A 20,025-nucleotide genomic window follows, 5' to 3' on the forward strand; every position below is an offset into this window, starting at 1 on the left:
ATTATTCAAATTTACTATTTGGTTTCTACCCTCAGTTATAGATGCAAAGTGTGTTTATAAGTCTTCGGGTCATGTCGTGTTAGCATTTTCAACAGATTTCAAAGAAAGGAAGAACTTATAAATTCCGCTGTGTTTTTTGTGTTTGTTACCCTATAACTTTTATTGGAGATCCGATTTATATGAGAATTTTTTTTATTATTTGATTGGGACCTCCCATTGCCAGGGTCACATTTAAAAATGGTCTTGCTATAACAACTTACAGGCGATTTAGTTTTTTGTAAATAAAAACTGTTTTAATGTTATTAACCTATTGAACTTTTATTTCATTTCCTTGCGTTATTCTCAATACTAAGTTAAAGTTTAATCTGTGTTATTTACATGAGTTTTGAATATAATTGCTTAACCATGTGTTGTGACATACACAAAATATGTTTATTTCTTTTAGGGTACTCACCATCCAATCTCTCCTTTCCATTGAAGTACCAGGTGACCTTGGGTTGCGGTTTCCCATCCACCACAATACACGTGACATTCACCCGGGCTCGCTCAAGCAGGGGTCCGTAGGTTTCACCATCTGATAGCTGTTTTCCGTCTCCTGTCTTGACCTCCACCGATTTGGGTTTTACTGTGAACAAACGAATTATTTAAGATTAAGTGGTACAAAACAAAATTGTTTCTATGTCTTTTTTAATAAATTTATAATCAGAATCACCTTTAATACGTGTTCAACACATTAGTATTTACTAATTTGTAAAATGTCTTCTTTTCAGAATAAGATAAATTAAATGTTCTTTTGAAAGATTGAAAACAAATTCAACAAATAATGTTTAGGTAAAATGGCTGCAAAAATCATGGTACCTTCAATTCGTACTTTTTTATACGATCTTTAAATCTGTATAATATTAATTTCATTATTAACGTCTTATTTTATACTCATTCATAAAATTCCGTCAAAACTTTTATTGCTACTCGTGCACAGTACACAAAATAAAAATTTTATTCTTATTATTTAAATACATACTCTTATAAAATACAACAGCATAAAAGATTCATTTAAAAAGGCGAAACCACCTCACGTCTAGATATTTTAAGGCTAAAATAAGCAATATAACCGAAAATATCTCGGTGAGATTAATAAAACCTTATACAAGATATAATCCAGCGGAATGAAGCCAACTTTTAGAATATTTCTAGACATAACGAGTGGATCTTGAAACGTGACCTACATCGCCGATCTAGATATAGGTTATAAGTTCTATCCGCGACTTCACTTGCATTAACGTTATAGAGTTGAATACGGCTTTTAAGTCTGTATTATCTTATTGGTAATAATATTATTTTTCCACGTGACTCGATGCAAGGCTTCGAAATTGAATCAGAAACAGTTTATGGTAATTAATTTATAAGAACGATAGAAATAAATGGTATAAAACAAAGTCACTTTTCGCCGCCCGTCTATGTATGCTTAGATGTTTAAAGCAACGCAACGGATTCTGATGCAGTTTTTTTTTTATAGATAGAACCGTTTAAAGGGAAAGTATATAGTATATATAGCATAATTTGTTAAGTTTTAGACAGCGCGGGTGAAAAGCTTGTGATTTATGTAAATAAGTATATAACCTAAAAATACGCGTGGTGAAAAAATTAATCCAACCAATATCACCTGTCACAAAATTCATACCGTAAAATCGCTCCGTTGCGACGTGAGAGAAGAAATCTGTTATTAAACTCATTTCCCCTTTATTTGTTGAATATCTCATTATCTCTTGTTTGTACTCTTCTTGTAAAGGTGCACAATAAAGAGTTTTTGACTGATTGATTGATTGATTATAATCAGTGAGTTACTATAAAACTTAAATCTCTATTCAAACTTTTAAGTTGTTGAAATTAGGTACTTGATATTTGAACTATTTGTAGACTACAAAAAAACTGTATATCTTATGCACAGATAACATACTAGCTAGCAGCTAGCTAGTATACTAGATGATCGCCCCGGCTTCGTTCGTGGTACTACCTACGTCATTTAGTGAAGTTGCAGCTTTCTAATAGTGACAAAATTTTTGAAAATGCTCCAATGGTTCTTGTGTGAAAACTTTACAAACATACAAAAATACAGAAGTTTCCCCTTTATAATATTAGCGTAGACTACTAACTTATCTCAGTCTAATATAGCCTTAAAACACGTTTAATCTATTCGCCTATCTATCCTATCTATTAATATTTATTGTTAAAAAACGATGTTCCTTTCTTTACTTTAAAATTCACCTCATTATAGACTTCATTAAGCCCCAGTGATCGCATTAATACATAAGTTCGTTGCATCCCTCGATTGCAATTTCGAAGGACCAAAAACTGTAGCTAATGAACTTTAAGCTTTATAAGTATGCCTTGTCATTATTTCTGACTGATAAATACAGACGAAGAGAAAATTGTTTATCGCTATTTTCTGTAGTCATAGCTTGAAATAGGAGAGTAAACTGGTTCGTTACGTAAAGCGTTACGGCGCTAGGTTCACTGGCTTTAGTTTATCTGAAGCATATGGTTAGATATGCTTTAGTTTACACTTTTGTCTGGCGTCCTGAGACACAAGTGATGCTTAAAACGAATATTTTTCACAGAATATACAATACCTAAAATGTCACTTGAATGAAATTTAAGGAAGTTGTGTATTTCCCCATTGGCTTGAAGTTCTATATTCCTTAGAAGTAAATAAAATTAAATATATTGCATACTCTTTCATTTATAACATGGAACCGATCCATCTTTGTTTGCGATAAGGCTGTATTTGTACAGGAATAATTTTAGAAATTTAAGGCTTTTTAACGGATATACTCCCGATTTATGACGAGACTGACTGCGTGACCAGGTTCGCTGTAAAGTTTTCGTAACGCCGAGTTAAATAATGTAATGAATTAATCGCGTTTAAAATCCGTTAAAAAATATTTTATCTCTAATTTACACGCCTAATATCAAACAAGAAAAATTCAGTAATTTTGATAACGCCTATAAAACTATCAAAATCATCACCATGTTAAGCAGCCAAAAAGATCGAAGACAGCTTTCAACCTCTTGTAATTGATCAATTCTTTCTCGACAGAAAAAAGTATACTTCGACGAACAAACGGCGATTTCATCAAAAAATCTCCAATAAGAGTTTTGTCGATGACTGTACTCTCTAGGGCCAATCATCGTTTCTGCTTTTAACGATGTTACCTGATTGCCTTCATTTTATTCGTAATTACATTCGCTCACAAATTATGCTTTTAATTTCGTCATTTTGACTATTGAAATTAGTATTTTTTTACTTCCATTATGTTTCTATGGTATTCGAAGTGAAACAATGTAAATTGTTTTTTTTTATTTGAATTTGTAAGCGACGTTCCAAAGAACGTAAGGGCCTAATTTGATTGATTTTTTTTGTAATTCGATAACTCAGTGGGTTTTGTGATTGTTGTGATTCTGTCTGTCTTTTTTTGAAGTAGGTGGAAAGTATAGCGAAAACTATGAAAGTTGGTAAATAATATAACAGAAGAACTATAAAATATGAGAGCGTCCCTCGTCATTGTTTCAATAACAGTGTGACAGTTTGTCCATAATATGTCACGCATATATAAAAGAAAACGAAATATAAATAATCACATTGTTAGTATTATATTTATTTTTATTTTTCAATCGATTTCAAAGCAGAAGGATGTTTTCAATATGACTGTTTTTTTGTGTTTGTTACCTTATTACATTTTACCGGGTGAACTGATTTTTATGATACTTCGACGAAAATATACGTGTATCTATCTCCGAAACAGAGAGCCAAAATGTAATATTTCAAACAACATTATGATAATAAAATTTATGACAGTTTCAACAAATCAAACTTTTGAAATTTCCTTGAATTTTCCCTTTAACGCCTCTCTATTCTCATATACGCCCCGTTGAATGCCGTGTCGAAATTGTAAAATGCAATTCAATAATAGGTGAGAAGGGATCCGTTTTACGGCACACGACTCAGCAAACTTTAAAATGAAAAAAGTACGCATCCATGAAAACGCCTTCCCAGCGCTTCCCACTTCTCAGACACGCGCAATATATCCACATTCTAATCACAACCTTATCCCTCACGCACAAGGCACATTTCGCAATGTCCTGTCACAAATCTCCATAACTCATTTTTCGCAGGGGACTACAAAAGTTCATGTTTTATCGAAATATTCCAATCGTATCGGAATCGAGCGATTTATTATTGAAGTTTGTGTACAGGCTATACAAGTTTAAAGTAGATAAGTTTTGTCTATGGACGGTAAATCATAGAGGTTCCATACAAAACTGCGACGTTTCCCGCCATTTCTTATGTTGATTACAAGACTAAGTAAAATTTTAAGCATTCAACCACAGAATTAGCAAAGTATAGAAAACATTGAAAATCATGTTGACAACAACATTGAGAAGATGGTTTACAGCTTTCCAACACCTGGGATCCTGTTATCAAGAATTTAAAATCCCATGTCAGACATACCAAAAGACCAGAAGACACTATCAGCCAATACTGCCAACATCCAGAAAAATACTCCACATACCAACTGCGGAGAAATAGGTGGAGGTAGTTCACAAACAACAATTTTTGTATGACCTTCAAGACATATAACATCTCAGTCTCCCCGTGACCACGCTCGCTGTAAAGTGTTCGAAACGTCGGGTTAATAATATAATGAATAAATCGCGTTTAAAATCCGCTAAAAAGTTTTAAATTTCTAAATGTATAATACTCGCGTAAAACCAAACACAAGAAAATCATGTGTTTGTTTCAACGGGCAATAAAATATTTTGTTACGTATTATGTTAAAATACCTCATAATATAATCTGTACGTAGGCATTTGTTCTCATTTACTCATGTTGAAAACAAACATAAATTCCGAACGTAATAAACAACACAATTAAATAGCATCTCAGCCGTATCTAATCCTGATTTTGTGTAAATTAATTCAAACGTTGGCACAATAAACAATTATACAGTTTACATGGCGCGTAACGAAACTGACAGATGTCAACACATGTCAGTTTTGGCGGGAATTCTGCGGTGTCATGGCGGCCTGTCAGGTTGCGTGCGGGTTTATTTGCTAGTTACGATGTGTGGTTATGAAAATTGACGTTTTCGGTATATGATATTACAGTTTACGCTTATATTGTAAAGAGGAAAGATTTATATGTTTGAATAAATACTACTGGACTGATCTAAAAATTCCATTCATATTTGAAAGCTTCACTGACTATTATTATTTATCACAAAGGATCATCAGATATGCTGAAGCCAACCCAAGGTGTAAAAAATCGCCATAGATGTTGGTAACGCCAATATTATTAAAATAGTAAATTAAAATTAAATATTTATTATTTTGTGGTGTAATCCAACTACCCTCTTTACATGCTAGCACAACCAATCACCGCACGCTTTTAAAGCACCGCAACGTCCTTATTGGACGTAGTGACGCATATACGTCACACAGTCTGCATCGATCTTCCGTGGCGATCGGATTTCAATAACCGCCGGAGTGCCTTCACGAAGCCTCTAGACATTTTGTGTATAATTCGCAAACCGCCGGAGAGCCTTTATGAGGCGTTCTTTTCACCGCATCAATCGAAGAGATCTTTCATAAAGATCGTAACCCGCAACCGCCCATTTGGTCGCGCTGAACCGCCGCGTGTGTGTGTGTGTGGAGTGAAGGACTGGATGTGGTCTGCCTGGCCCGAGCTGGAGGACCCTTGACCGCGTGGTGCTGTGCCGCGTGCTGCTCCCTCAGACGAGGTATGTGCCGTGTGTTCCCGTCTTTCCCTTTTTCGCTACACCACGTAGATTAAGTTTTACAGTCCGCTTAATATCGAAATTAATATATATTGGCGCGGCCAGATGTCTAATATCGCATACACTGTGGACAGAACAACAAAAAAATGCTCTCGATATTATCAAAAAACTTCAAAAGACCACAATGTCCAACCACTAGCTATATCATAAAGTCATGTCATTAAGTGAATCATAATATTATAAGCTGTGAAGTTTCATTAATAAAAAAATAGATAAAGTATATAAATAAGTAAATGTCACTTTTGTCAGGTTTCCGCCTGCGGCTTATATGGCATTTTGTAGTTAAAAAGCTACACTAACTAGGTAGTAAAACAAACTATTTTAGAAAATTTAATACTCAGACTATACATTAATATTTAGTTGAAATACAAGAAAATGTATTTGTAATACTTATGATAATAATAACATTAATGTCCATAATATATCTGTTTTATGTTAAACGCCCGTTGCGTCCCAAGGTTTCAATATACCTTGTAGAATATTTGCTCAAATTTTTGATTGTTTTGTAAACAGTCAAATGTTAATGGCTTACATTTACTTTCACTCAGAATAAATATGGGTTTTATCAAAACAGGAGTCGATTTGTTGTTGGGCACGTGTTTGTATAATATAAGTAACTAGCTGTGACCCGCGGTTGAAACCGCGTTAGTCCGTATCCCGTAGGAATATCGGTATAAAAAGTGCCTATGTGTTATTTCAGTTGTCCAGCTATCTACGAAGCAAAAAAGTATTATTATTCACCAATAGATGTCAGGAAAAAAAAAACACGAATCGATTTATCGCCCCCGAAACCCCCTATATACTAAATTTCATGAAAATCGTTGGAGCCGATTCCGAGATTGCAATTATATATATAGATATACATATACATATACAAGATTTGCTCGTTTAAAGGTATAAGATATATAACATCGCATCCATAAAAATGCGACTATAAAAATAACAGCAAAATTGTATTTATTTATGTTACAGTTTTCGTTTCGTTTTCCATCGACAGGGCATGCATATTATTTTTATAATTAATATTGTATTGCTGTTTTGCAAGCGTATTGTTTTGTTACCCAACTACGTCAAGGGGGGTTATTTTTCGAATGTAGATATGTTACGTACTTATTAAAATATCGGAAATATTGTAGGAACTACACTGGATTATTCCAAGGCTGCATATCAAAATCAGTTTATTAAGCTTCAGTAGCCGAATGAAAATTTTTAATCCACAATGGCGGGCAAAATTGGGTCATTTTGTAACGCTTTACGTTATAAGAAAATTCTAAATTCTAATTATTTTTGAATTGCGTTTGTTTCCATTGTTTCTTACGACACTTTAAAGACTTAGGTTACTATCTACTCATGCTTTGCCATTTTTAATTGAGAAATTATTAATCCTGCCTCGCGTTTCGTGCGGTATTATTGCAACAAAGTCAGAAGTCAAAGGATTATAAGGATCCTTTCGTTAAGTTCTGTTAAACTTTTCGATGGCCACGTGAGGCGGTTGCTAATATAGCGTATTTATCTTTGATTATGAGTGGGTTGGGTTAGGCTGGTGGCACAATGGGTGTTTGGTAATAATGAATTGAAAAAATTGACAAACTGTGTAACGGATAGGTAATATTTGATTGTTCTGGTTAGGTTAGTGTTTATTCAGAATTAATTTAAGTTAAATACTTTTGACGTGACAACGTCTTAAATTAGGTTGCGGCTAGGAGTCACTCATGAAAAAGTGTAACGCCCGGTAACGTTACGATGAGTCACCGAACTATGATCGGTCCGCCGCGCGCGCAGCACTAGAGAATTAGGCGCATTGAATCGGCGCGTGCTTGTGTCTGTCTCTGTCTTTTTAGTAAACAAAATATATCTTCTATAGTTAAAATTTGTGCAATTCTTATTTTCATTCAATTCCTTGTTCCTATTGTGCAATTTAATAATATTCATATCAATAAATATTCTACCGACAAAAAGACGTTGTCACGTAAAATCTTCGCCCGTAAAACCGAATTTACAGGCAACCATTTTTTTAGTCGTACCAAAAGTTTTGTAAAAAATTATTAAAAAGTCATCAAAATTATCATATGTTTGTTTTTTATATAAAACTTGCTGCTTGTGGACCACAATACTATAACAATTAAAACTAATTGGTTCTATTAAATAGCATTAACTGGTGGTATTTTTAAGCTATTTTATCATTAAATATTTATCAACAATAGCCCAGTGTACCCACAGGTTTATAAAGACGTTTCCAGTGTAACTTTTACCGTGTACTCGACTTAGAAGTTTAACGAACAAAATTCCGAATTATCTAAACTTCGATACGTAACAACGACAAGTATGTACGACTCGTACTACATTATTTACTCCCATACTTTTTGAGTGAGACTATGTTAATATGTCTGTCTGTTTATACACTTTCACACAAGAACAAGATTCAATTTAAATGGCAATACGCGGGAGGCGTGTTTCAAACAAAAAAAGAATCGTCGAAATCGGTTCACTCAGTAGAAGTTGATGTAACAAACTCTAAAACAAATTGAATTGAGAACCACCTTTTTAGTCGGTTGGGAAAATTTCACACGAATTATATAAAGAAAGTTATCTAAAACCATAATGCACATTTTTGAACATAAATAACTGTTTCTTGACAGCAAACACGCGATAAAATATACAAAGACAAAACTCTCATAACAAAACGTTCCAGAATATACTAGAACGTATAGAATTTGATGAGTTCCCACCAAAATAATCCGGGTTAACGCTTACCATACGTTAGTTCGTTGGCACGGCGGGTTTGAATATTCATTGCTTGCTCGAATGCCCGTGTTTACAACTATACTGCTGTATAGCGTTCAAGTGATTTAGGTACAATGCGATTGCTCCTTTCGGCTGGTGTTGATAAATGTGTAAATGCTTTCGTGGTAGAGGCGTTGCTTCTGTCGTAATTAATGTTAGGATAATTTATAAGATTTGTTTCGTGAAAATTTATTTTTGTTGTATATTGGGTTTATTTTAGAAGTGCTTTCAATTTACATTTATTTATTGGATGCATGCATACATTTCCGAGTTAATTGGTTTACGTTTATAATGATATCGAATAAACAAATTCAATTATTGATTTAAAAGAGTTTCAGGATAATTATATATTTTATTCATTTGAAACACCATTAGTAGCGCTACGACTAAATACTATTCGGATAAAAATCTATGCCGCGAATTATAAAAGTATAAGAATTGTTTGCCATGGCCTTACAACCTATGTTATTGATAAATGTACAAATAAAAGTAGACATAGATTTTCTTATTGAATCATACGTATTAATATAATAAAACCTGCATACTTCATTATTAAAATGATATTATAAAATAAATTATTTCATAATTAAACTAATTAAGCAGAAATATACAATATTCAGGGCACATTCACGAAAAAAACAAAGGTCCAAAATACATTTCGAATATATAATTGACATTGAGAGCCGGAAGAAAGATGGCGCGACCTCCGTCCGGGGAAATGTCAAACTTTTCGAACTTCCTGTTATTGAATTTTAAACTAGTTTTCGTTACGGATTCAAATATAAGTTTTTTGAATTGAATTCGCGAATAAACGAACTCAACACATATATATGTTTAAATATTGAGATGTTGTTTTGCTGTGATAACTTTTTTTTAAGCTGAAAAATCAAGTGTGGGAGGCTTCAGGACGAATTGGGACAACTCGCGTCGGGGAAAGTATCACACCCCACAGAAGATCGGCGTGAAATAGTAGCATGCTACTGTGTTTTCGTTTGCGTATGCTTCTAAAATAATTTTTTTACTAACGTGTATTATCTTTAACAGTAACAATATACGTGTTTACAACACAACTCAGCAACGGCTGAACCAATTTTGATGGATATATCCATGCATTTAACAGTAACTTATAATCACTAATCTTACCAACTATTTCAAGTCAAGTAGAACGATAATAAACCCCTATTTAAAACCGTTTTATTTCAACACCACACAATTAAGCCCTGAATGAATTATAATTAAAGTATCAAATCAAAACATAACGTCCGTTCTCAATTACCGCTCTAGGCCCATTATGATGGTTAAGCCAGGTTTAATTTAATGACCTTCATAATAGGGTTTAAATTTAATTAACGGGTTATGTCTGATTTGTCGAAAGCGTGAGTGTTAAATAAAATGTGTTAATCGTATGGAAACGTATCCTTTGAATTTTTTTAACTCTTCGAATGTAACATTTATTGAGTTATGTTTAATTCGAGATTGTGGGTGTTTGAGCTTGTAAATTATGAAGTTTGAAAAGTTTGTATGGTACTGTATAATTATATACAGTAAATAGGTTTAAGCGAAATCCCTACTTATAATAAAAATGCGAAAGCAACTCTCTTCTTTACGCCTAAACTATTGAACCGGTTTGTATGAAATTTGGTACAGTGATAATTTAAGAGAGACTATAGGATAGTTTTGGATTATGATCCCGAACATGTCTGGAACGGCAAGTATCCTGGGAAAGGCCGAGGACTTATCTTTTTCTTTGACTACGCGGGCGAAGCCGCGGGCTTAAAGCTAGTTATTTATGATATGATGAACCAATGAGAACCGAAAAGTTTGTAAACGTGAGAATACTAAAGGTAGATTGGATGGCCTGATGATGATGATGATGAAATTTAAATATTTCTATAATTATATCGTAATCACGTGTCCTACAAACTTGTACATTGTCAAACATCTAAACAAACAAACTGTAACATTTATAATATTAGTGTAATTATATAGATAAGGCCAATTGTTTATTATATTTATTATATTGTTTTCATCCATATTTTTAATTCTTTCCAAAACTGTATATAAATTTTCGTTATATTATTATAAACGGCGACAAGACAGCCGTTTAACATAATTTTTATTTAATTTCTTCGTATTCTATACAAGCATTTGCCCGTGGCTTCGCACGCGTTAATTTGGAGTAGTTTAATAGATGTTATTATACATATAAACCTTCTTCTTGAATCGCTTTATTTATTAAAAATAACCATCAAAATCTGTTGCGTAGTTTTAAAGATTTAAGAACACATAGGGACTTAGGGATAGAGAAAGCGACTTTGTTTAATACTATGTACTGAAGAAAAGAAAGTTGCCCTATACAAAAACTCTGTAACATATCGTCTTACGAGAGGAAAAAATAATAAACTCCAAGCCAGCGTCATAAATATGTGCAATAAATAAAAAAATATTAACATTATCTATAACGAGACGTCGTAAAGAAATTTTCAAGCAAATTACTTTTTTAATTTACGGCCGGCCATTTTTAATTTAGTGCCCTTCCTTTGTTGTGTTAAATTGAAATTCCTGTATGTAACGCTCTGAAGATTTTTCAAACTTATCTATTAATACTATAAGGTGTCTAGTTTAATTAAAACCGGAGGCTGTGTGAATGCTTCTGAACGACACTTTGTTGCAAGATTAGCTTTTTAAACATACTAGCTGCACGCTTCGGCTTCGCCCGGGTCATCCATCGTAACTTAAATTATATATACTATCTATAATTTATGATTCGTCCATCGCGAACAAACAATGTGACACGTAATTTACATATATTAAGATGTGTCACTTTTTAGTTTTTTACTCAGTAAATACATGTAAAATATAAAAAAATCGTATAAAAGACAGATTATTATAGATAAGATAAAATTTTAATTATAAAATAGTCAAGAATTTGATCTAGGCGTTTCTAGAAATTTGAAATTGTGTGCGTTGGCATCATATTGAATTCACTTCATAAACTGCGGAAATACTTTACTAATATCTATTTGAATATTATATTATTTTATATGATTTTAAATGTTTATTTATTTAGAAATAAACATATGAGTAAAAATAAATTAATTATTACTTAAATTAGTTAGAATCATCTTAATTGCTCGTAGGTAGGGTATATATTTGGAAACTATTTAATCATTCAGGTTCTAATCATGATGATAAGATAGACTCATGAAATGATGATACCGTCAGTAATCCTTGAAAAGTGTTAAACTTTTGTATTACTTTTAGCTATTTAAAGTTAAAATCGAGTTTTAGGGAGTCGGTTACATACAAAAATACAGGTGAAGTTTTCAAAAATCTATTTAAAAAATAATAAGTTTACTACAAACATCCGTTGTTTGTCGTGTCTTATAAAACATACTCAATGAAGTAAGTTAAAACAATAACATTTTTCAGCATTACAGAACCTTATCTGTAATTGTGACAGTATTTTTTTTTTTTGTAAAAAACTTTTTGTACGAATAGATATTCCCCACAGACTAACAAAATACTCGTGTAAAATAAAATTCCCGCGCTGAAAACTTATTCACCGCCTTACACCGCCAAATATCGGTAAAAACGCATCACTAAATCTCCGTATCACAAATCGCAACACATTAGTGCTGTACACTTATCGATGTCTTGGACGGTTTCCACGACCACGCCTCCCGTGTTATCGATAAATTATCGACTAGAGACTTGGCTTTGTTTTGTGGATCTTTAGTGTATTAGATTTATGTGATCTAAGTGTGGTTAAAGTGAGTTATGTTATGCATTTTGCTCAACCTTGTAAGTGGGGGTTTTGAGGTTAAATGAGTTAGAGTCAAGTGGTAATTGTTGTTTGAGATAGCGTATTAGGTTCAGAGTTTGATTTAGTCTATATAACGTTGTTATAGACTTAACTGTAGTGTGGGTTGTGAACTTTAATAATGATGTTAAGATGTTGGCCAAATTGTTAGCTTTAGTCTTTATATAAATACTAGCTGCGCCTCGCGGTTTCACCCGCGTAAGTCCGTATTCCGTAGGAATATCAGGATAAAAAGTTGCCTATATGTTATTCCAGTTGTCCAGCTGTCTACGTAGCAAATTTCATTGCAATAGGTGCAATAATTTTTGCTTGAAAAAGCAACAAACGCACACACATCCTTACAAACTTTCGCATTTACAATATTAGTAGAATGTAATTCTATATAGAAATTTATTGTAAATTATATTTTAAGTAGGAAAAGATTTTTTACTGTATTTAATTATTCATATATCCTTATTACACTAGCTCTTTTACCATAAATTATAATAGTTGGCCTTATCATTTGTAAGTAGTTGTTATATAACTATTTCTAAGTTGGGCCTTGACTAGACACTAGAACTAGAACATTTTATATCAAATTCTAATTTGAAACATTAAAAAAATACATAAAAACCGAAACGCAACTTTGTCGATACTTGAGCACCACTACATAAAGCATCGATATCTAAAGCACATCACTATCAATTTGGCAAGCTGTCATTGGCAAGCTCTAGGCGATGCATTATGCGGTGCTATCGGGAAACTTAAAGGTGAAATATTTGGATAATTTCGCTTATCGATGAATTTTTTAAGTTGAGAACATTTTTAGAGCTAATGCTGCTACGAACATGATAATTTTTCAAGTATTTTTGGATAAATGTATTTTTATATTATCGCATACTGTATACTGTTCGTAAATTAGGTTTGTGTGTGTGTGTGTGTGTGTGTGTGTGTGTGTTTATATTATAAATTTATTTTACAAAAGCGAACAATTTTGAAATATTTATATATAATATTATTTATATGTATGGAGTATCTAACACTGTATACATAAAACTTTCCTAACAAATAGGTACCGATGTCCCAGGAGGGGGAGGTACCTACCACTACACATCATAAAATGGAACCAAATGCCAACAATTCCCTCTCAAAAATAAAAAGAATCTTGTGATTTAGTTAAAAAACCCACTGAGTTATAGAGTAACAGAACTAAAAAAAATGTTTAAATATTATGAGGAGGCCCATTTCCTTTTCCTTTCCCTTCCCAGTCCATTCCTTCTTTCTAGCCATCAATCGTTTCCTTGTCCCTTAAAAGTGGGCAGAGCATTCGCAGAGGTCTGAGCCTCTGCGACTGTCCATGGGTGGCGGTGATCGTTTACCATCAGGCGAACCACCAGTTGCCCGCTACTACATATAAAAAAACATAAAAAAAACAATACATTTCTCATTCCGCTAAAATGATATGATGACTACAGACCAGCATATGTTATCACATGAGAACTAAAATCGGAAATAACTTTAGATTCCGCATTCGCTTACACGATGACGTCTTGTGCCCCTCGGGGGCAGAACTCCAGTACCAGTGTTGGCAAACTTGCCTTTTGAATAAAATAGATTTCCAATAGGATTCCACATCCCTAGATAAACATAAAAAATCTAAGAAAAACGCTTTAATGTTAGTATGAACGAATCTGTCTCACTTGCTCCTACACAGAGTATACGTAACGAAATTATTAAATCCTGGCGATCGTAATTAGGATAATAAGATAAATCCATGAAAGTATTGTCTCTGATCCTTGGTGTACAAAGTTTAAGCTCAATCTGTCTTTTTTGAAGTTGGTTTAAAACAAAGCAATAATTATCCTAAAAGTTATGACAATAGAATCGGAACATAGAGAAATAACAATAAAATATATCTTATATGTTGCGATAGTATTATTTAGAGAATGTAATTCAAAGAAATAAGATTTAATTTAGACAGTCACACAATATCTGAAGTATAGAAATTATCGAAACCTTATCCAGTCATCCATAGAATTGTAAAGTATGACACTTTGAATGGGAATCCGGGATTTTTTTCCAGCCTATTTGTAAATAATTGACTGACAACAGCATTAATTTTTCTACCCTTCTTCACCCAGTCGAAAACTCTGAGATAGAGAACCCAACACAATAAAATATAGTGAATTCGAGAAACTCCTTTTTTGAAGTCGGTTCAAAGGAAATTATCAAATTATCCTGGTGACTTTAGCCGCGTAAATAAAAAAAAGCCATCAGGCGAGTTTCATTTATTTTTTTTGTACATTTTTATGTGTACACAATTATGATTGTGTGTGTGCGTGTGTGTGTACGTGTGTGTGTGTGCGTGTGGGCGTGTGTGTGTGTGTGTGTCTACAAGTGTGTGTGTGCTTCATTAGAATACCTATGTGATGACCAGCAATAGTCATATCATCAGGTGTACTGCTGTAAAACAAAAAAGGCGCGAAATACTCATACATACAGCGCGCGTCTCATTATACTAATAAAAAAGGCAACCAAATGTTTTCCTAAAAGCTTATAAGCGCGCCCAACCGGAAGTCGAGCTTTTTTATGTAAAAAAATAACCCCCAGGTAATCCTAATAATGAAGATAACGAGACGAATCGTTAAAAACGTTAAAAATGTCGTTAACCGCTCAAGTATCTTGTTATTTATGGAAATGATTCCGATTCCGATCGTTACCCGTTTATACGTGCCATTTACATGTCGCGATCGCGGTCGTGTCGTAACGTTTTATCGTTTGGTGTTAACACGGTAATGCTTCTAATGGTTATAATTTTGTGTTAGTTTAGATTGTATATAGTTAGGCATTAGATATACTGGTAATTGATATTAAAGGAAACAATATTTACAGTTGAGTTAAAGTTATGTGTTTAATTGTTATGATAGCGCTCGATTGCTTATTTATTTCATAAAATTTATACTATTAAGTGTTTCATCTATGTTTGTGTGAAAGTTTAATATTATTTCTGTTTTAAATAGATCGCGACGAGGTGATCAGTAATTTATTTACATAGTAATTGGAAATAATAAACTTTAAATGCGCTATATAATATGTCACAAAAGAGATATAACAATAAAATATTACAATATTGATACAGTAAAAAAGGGTAACGTGACGAGGAAAGAAAAAATAAAAAAAATACTATGTTTATGAGTAAACTATAAAACAGACAGTGTGATATTGTTTATTATTAACATTTACAATAAAGATGTTATACAGATATCGTATCGTTATCGTATCGTGTGGTATAAACTCCGATGCTATAATGAGATGACTACACTTTGCTCTGCCGGAGACATAATTATGCAACGTTGTTTGGTTTTTCTCGAGAGGAAAAATAACGTCTTCAGGAATTATACGGAGAATCTTATTTGAATTGTGTTGTACTTTCTATATTTGTTTTTAAAATCTATTTAAATAGGATTTCCGATTTCAATGAATTTTTATGAAATAAAATTACTCATTATAAAATATGTTACTATAACTGTATGGTATGAAACGGAGTCACGCTCCGCTGTCTGTGTATCTGTATGCTTAGACCTTTAAAATTACTTAACACATTTTGATAGGGTTTTATTTAATGGATAGAGTGATAAGTAGATTTATATGTAGGTATATGTCATGTATTATTACATCCGCGGAAAGCTGGGGCGGGTCTATCAATGCGAAATGATCTTTGTCTGTCTATCTGTCTGTCTGTTACACTTTCACGCCTAAACCACTAGACTGATCTTGATGAAATTTGGTACGAAGATGGAACTGAACTTGAGAGAGGATATAGGACACTTTTTATTGTGAAAAATAGAGTAGTGTAGAGTAGTAGGGTTGAAATAGGGGATGAAAGTTTGTATGGAAGTTCCTCCAAGGAAGTTGTCAACATGAAATCATGTAAGATTTTTTTCATACCCCACTTCACCAATTTGCACGAATAATCTAGACTTTGGAAAAGACTAGACTGCTCCTTAGCATGTCGCGCTATTTAACCGAATTCCACGCGAAGCCGCGGGCGGAAAACTAGTCTTTATACAAGTCTACGATAAAATGAATTCAAACAGTTCAATCTAGATTTTAGAAATTCTTTCCTCCCTTAACTGTATCCTTTATAAGCCTCAGCGATCACATATACAATTGTGAAAAAATTTTGGAAACCAGCAGTTCCTGAGCTAACGGATTCAAACAAGCACCTCAATATTATGTTATGTTCATAGATATATAAGACATCGAAATAAATTACGCACCAAATATACTAACCAAGTAGTTACAAAGTATCAATTGAATATGAGAAGTTATGATAAATTTGTACATTACCATCAATAACAGGAAGAATGTAATCTATTTAGGGTATGTGTCGCAAAAATATCAGCACTTGGCAAGACACCAGGATAGTCTAGGAGCCGGCGACATGAAACTTTAAGTAATTATATTTTTTTTATTGTTATTGTTTCTTCCTTTTACGTGTAAGCTGCCACTGTCAGTTAATGTGGTGTCCACTGAAAATCAGTGGAGAGTCTAAGTTCCTTTATTGGGCTTAGACTCTGTATAAGAGTGGATCTCCTATTTATACGAGGTTTATTTATCTTTTTGAGAATCAAAATTCTTTATAACTTTACCTTGTATAAATAAATGTATTTTCTTTCTATTCTTTTCTTCTTTCTTTCTTTAGTTGCGAACTTCTTTTTTCGCTTTATGAATTTTTCACCGGATGATCTAACCTAACCATAGGGTCGTGTATTTTTTCTAGAAATTGTGATTTGTTTTACCTTACAATCAACCGATTACATAAAAGAAGGTTGTCAATTCGACTGTAATTTTTTTTTGGTTTTGTTCCCACAGATGAAACCTGTGACATGATACTTCTTTATAAATGGTCTATCAAACACCGCAAGAATTTCTCAAATCGGACTAGCAGTTTCCGATTAGCACGTTAAAACAAATTTTACAGATTATTGCAAGGAAAAACAGCTCTTATGTTATACAGTAAGCCATATCTTTCCACAGATAATCGCGTGGCACGACATAAATCTTGGCAAAGGAGTTCTTGTCTCAATATGCACTTTGTGTTGCTTCAGAGTTTGTACGAATTTCTACTATCTATTACTACAATAAAATGGTCGAGGTCAAATTCTGCACAATGAAGATATTTAGATTTTTTTGTTGTGCTTTTTGTTACTACAAATAAAGAGCTAAATAAAAGGCTTTTTTGTTAGAATATTTGTTTTTTTTTTTTTAATAATAGGGCAACGCTTGACCACAATCCCACGATCCCACAATCCCACGAGCTGAGATGTGATATGCCTTATTACGTATATAAAATATATTACATCCATCCATTAAGTAGATTTAATGTGAAAAAGTAAAAAAATCCATCTATCCAAAATTAGAAACTTGGTTTTAGTAAATAACTAGCTGTGACCCGCGGTTGAAACCGCGTAAGCGTGCTGCGTAACCGTATCCCGTAGGAATATCGGTATAAAAAGTGCCTATGTGTTATTTCAGTTGTCCAGCTATCTACGAAGCAAAATAGTATTATTATTCACCAATAGATGTCAGGAAAAAAAAACACGAATAAAACACGAATAAAACACGAATATGACATTTTCTAAAAAAAATTCCTAGCTAGATCGATTTATCGCCCCCGAAACCCCCTGTATACTAAATTTCATGAAAATCGTTGGAGCCGATTCCGAGATTCCAATTATATATATATATATATATATATATATATATATACAAGATTTGCTCGTTTAAAGGTATAAGATAATAAATAAAATCTTTAATAAGATATAAAAGGATACCCTAGACTCTAGTTTAATTTATAACATTAATGTTGTTCTTTGTTTTTTTTTGTCCTTTTATACCTGTTATAATAATCTGCTAACAGCGCCCCGCTGTTTTTGTCATATGATGTTATTTAGCCTATATGACCTGTAACACATAAAGAATTTTTCCATTCGGAGCAGTAGTTTCTGAGATTAGCGCGATCAACAAAAAACCTATTTAGCTCTTTATAAGTGGTAACTTCTCGACAATTCTGAGGATATACTAGTATCTAGTTGGACCGTTGATCGCTTTTGCGTGTAGCTGATGACCCACGTGTCCTGTTTAAATTTGGTCTATTCCTGACAATTCGAATGCCCTATAGTTGTTTGTTAAAATAGTTATTGTAGTAAGTCTTTGCAATACATAACGAATGCGCTGGCCATATCTGCGGTTTCAGACAAGTGTAACCTGGCTGAATTCCAGTTGAATAAATACCCGTATCTGTAAGCTGTACGGTTTGGACCTTTGGATTTATGGTGTAATGGAAAATCTGTCTTATTTTGTATGCGAGTAATGTCATTGTGGGTTATTGCTGATCTTAGTTTGTGACCTATATGCTTTTTTACGAATTCGTCTATCGTTCAGTATACGTTTCATTGGAATTGGTTCAGCTTTTCCGAAGTCGTAAATTAAAATTATTAGTCTATCGAAACATTAAATTTTCATCTTACCTATACTAATAATATTATAAGCTTGATTGTTCGTTTGATTACCTGCTAGTACTAGTATTTATATGTTTTATATATGTATGTGATAACTGAGTTGTATAAGTTATACCTGTATAACCGATTGTTTATAATAACCATAAGAGTTTTAGAAATTTAAATCCATTTTCAAAGTAAACAAACAAGTAATAATCTTACTAATTTTATTTATGTTTAGTTTTGCGATACAACCCCATTCTATACCAGAGATGGTTACTACTTTAAAGCATTAACTACAGTACCTGGATGACCGAGCTTTGCTCGGTATTTTTTTTTTTTGTTTTAACTTTAATTATTCGCCAAAAAATAGTATTAATAATAGATGTCAGGAAGAGTCATAATAAATTGGGACTACTCAAACGCCTCCTATTTGTTAAAAAAGTAAGTTTAAGTCGATAAAACACAAATAAAACACGAATATGACATTTTATAAAAAGATTCCTAGCTAGATCGATTTATCGCCCCCGAAACCCCCTGTATACTAAATGTCATGAAAATCGTTGGAGCCGATTCTGAGATTCCAATTATATATATAAGATATATATATAGATATAAGATATAATTTTATAGTATACTAGCACTTCGCCTCGGCTTCGCCCGTGGTTCATATATAGCCTATGTCAATTAGCGAAGTTGAAGTTATCTAATGGTGAAATAATTTTTAAAATCGGTCCAGTAGTTTCTGAGTTTATCCATTACAAACAAACTAACAAAAAATCAAATATTTTCTCTGTTTATTATAAGTATAGAAGTATATTTATTTTTGTGTATTACTTGTTTATTGGTGCAACAATTTTTGATAAAGCATTAAATAAGAAAGAAGCCGTACACACAGAATAATAACTGTGAGAAAAAGACGTGCCCATTTTCACGCATAACTCTATATATTTCAGTATTAAATCACTACATAGTATAAAATGGCTATTTCCGCATCTATCCCTATATATGTATATACTTAGTCTGGCCATAAATACTGTTACACTTAATTATAAAAAAATATTACATTTGAATTTCGAAT

At 32.9% G+C, this 20,025-nt stretch overlaps 1 protein-coding gene across 7 annotated transcripts in view; it reads right to left on the minus strand.

Annotated features, from left to right (window-relative positions):
• Nucleotides 1-20,025, minus strand: part of LOC119835985 (hemicentin-2) — a 320,995-nt gene that overhangs the window by 73,408 nt on the left and 227,562 nt on the right. For all 7 annotated transcript variants that reach the window (XM_038361130.1, XM_038361129.1, XM_038361132.1 and 4 more), the window contains exon 5: nt 455-625. In XM_038361130.1, the coding sequence (XP_038217058.1) occupies nt 455-625 (171 nt within the window). The remainder of the gene's footprint in view (nt 1-454; nt 626-20,025) is intronic.

Source organism: Zerene cesonia, chromosome 22 (genome assembly GCF_012273895.1).
Source record: "Zerene cesonia ecotype Mississippi chromosome 22, Zerene_cesonia_1.1, whole genome shotgun sequence".
Classification (NCBI taxonomy): domain Eukaryota; kingdom Metazoa; phylum Arthropoda; class Insecta; order Lepidoptera; family Pieridae; genus Zerene; species Zerene cesonia.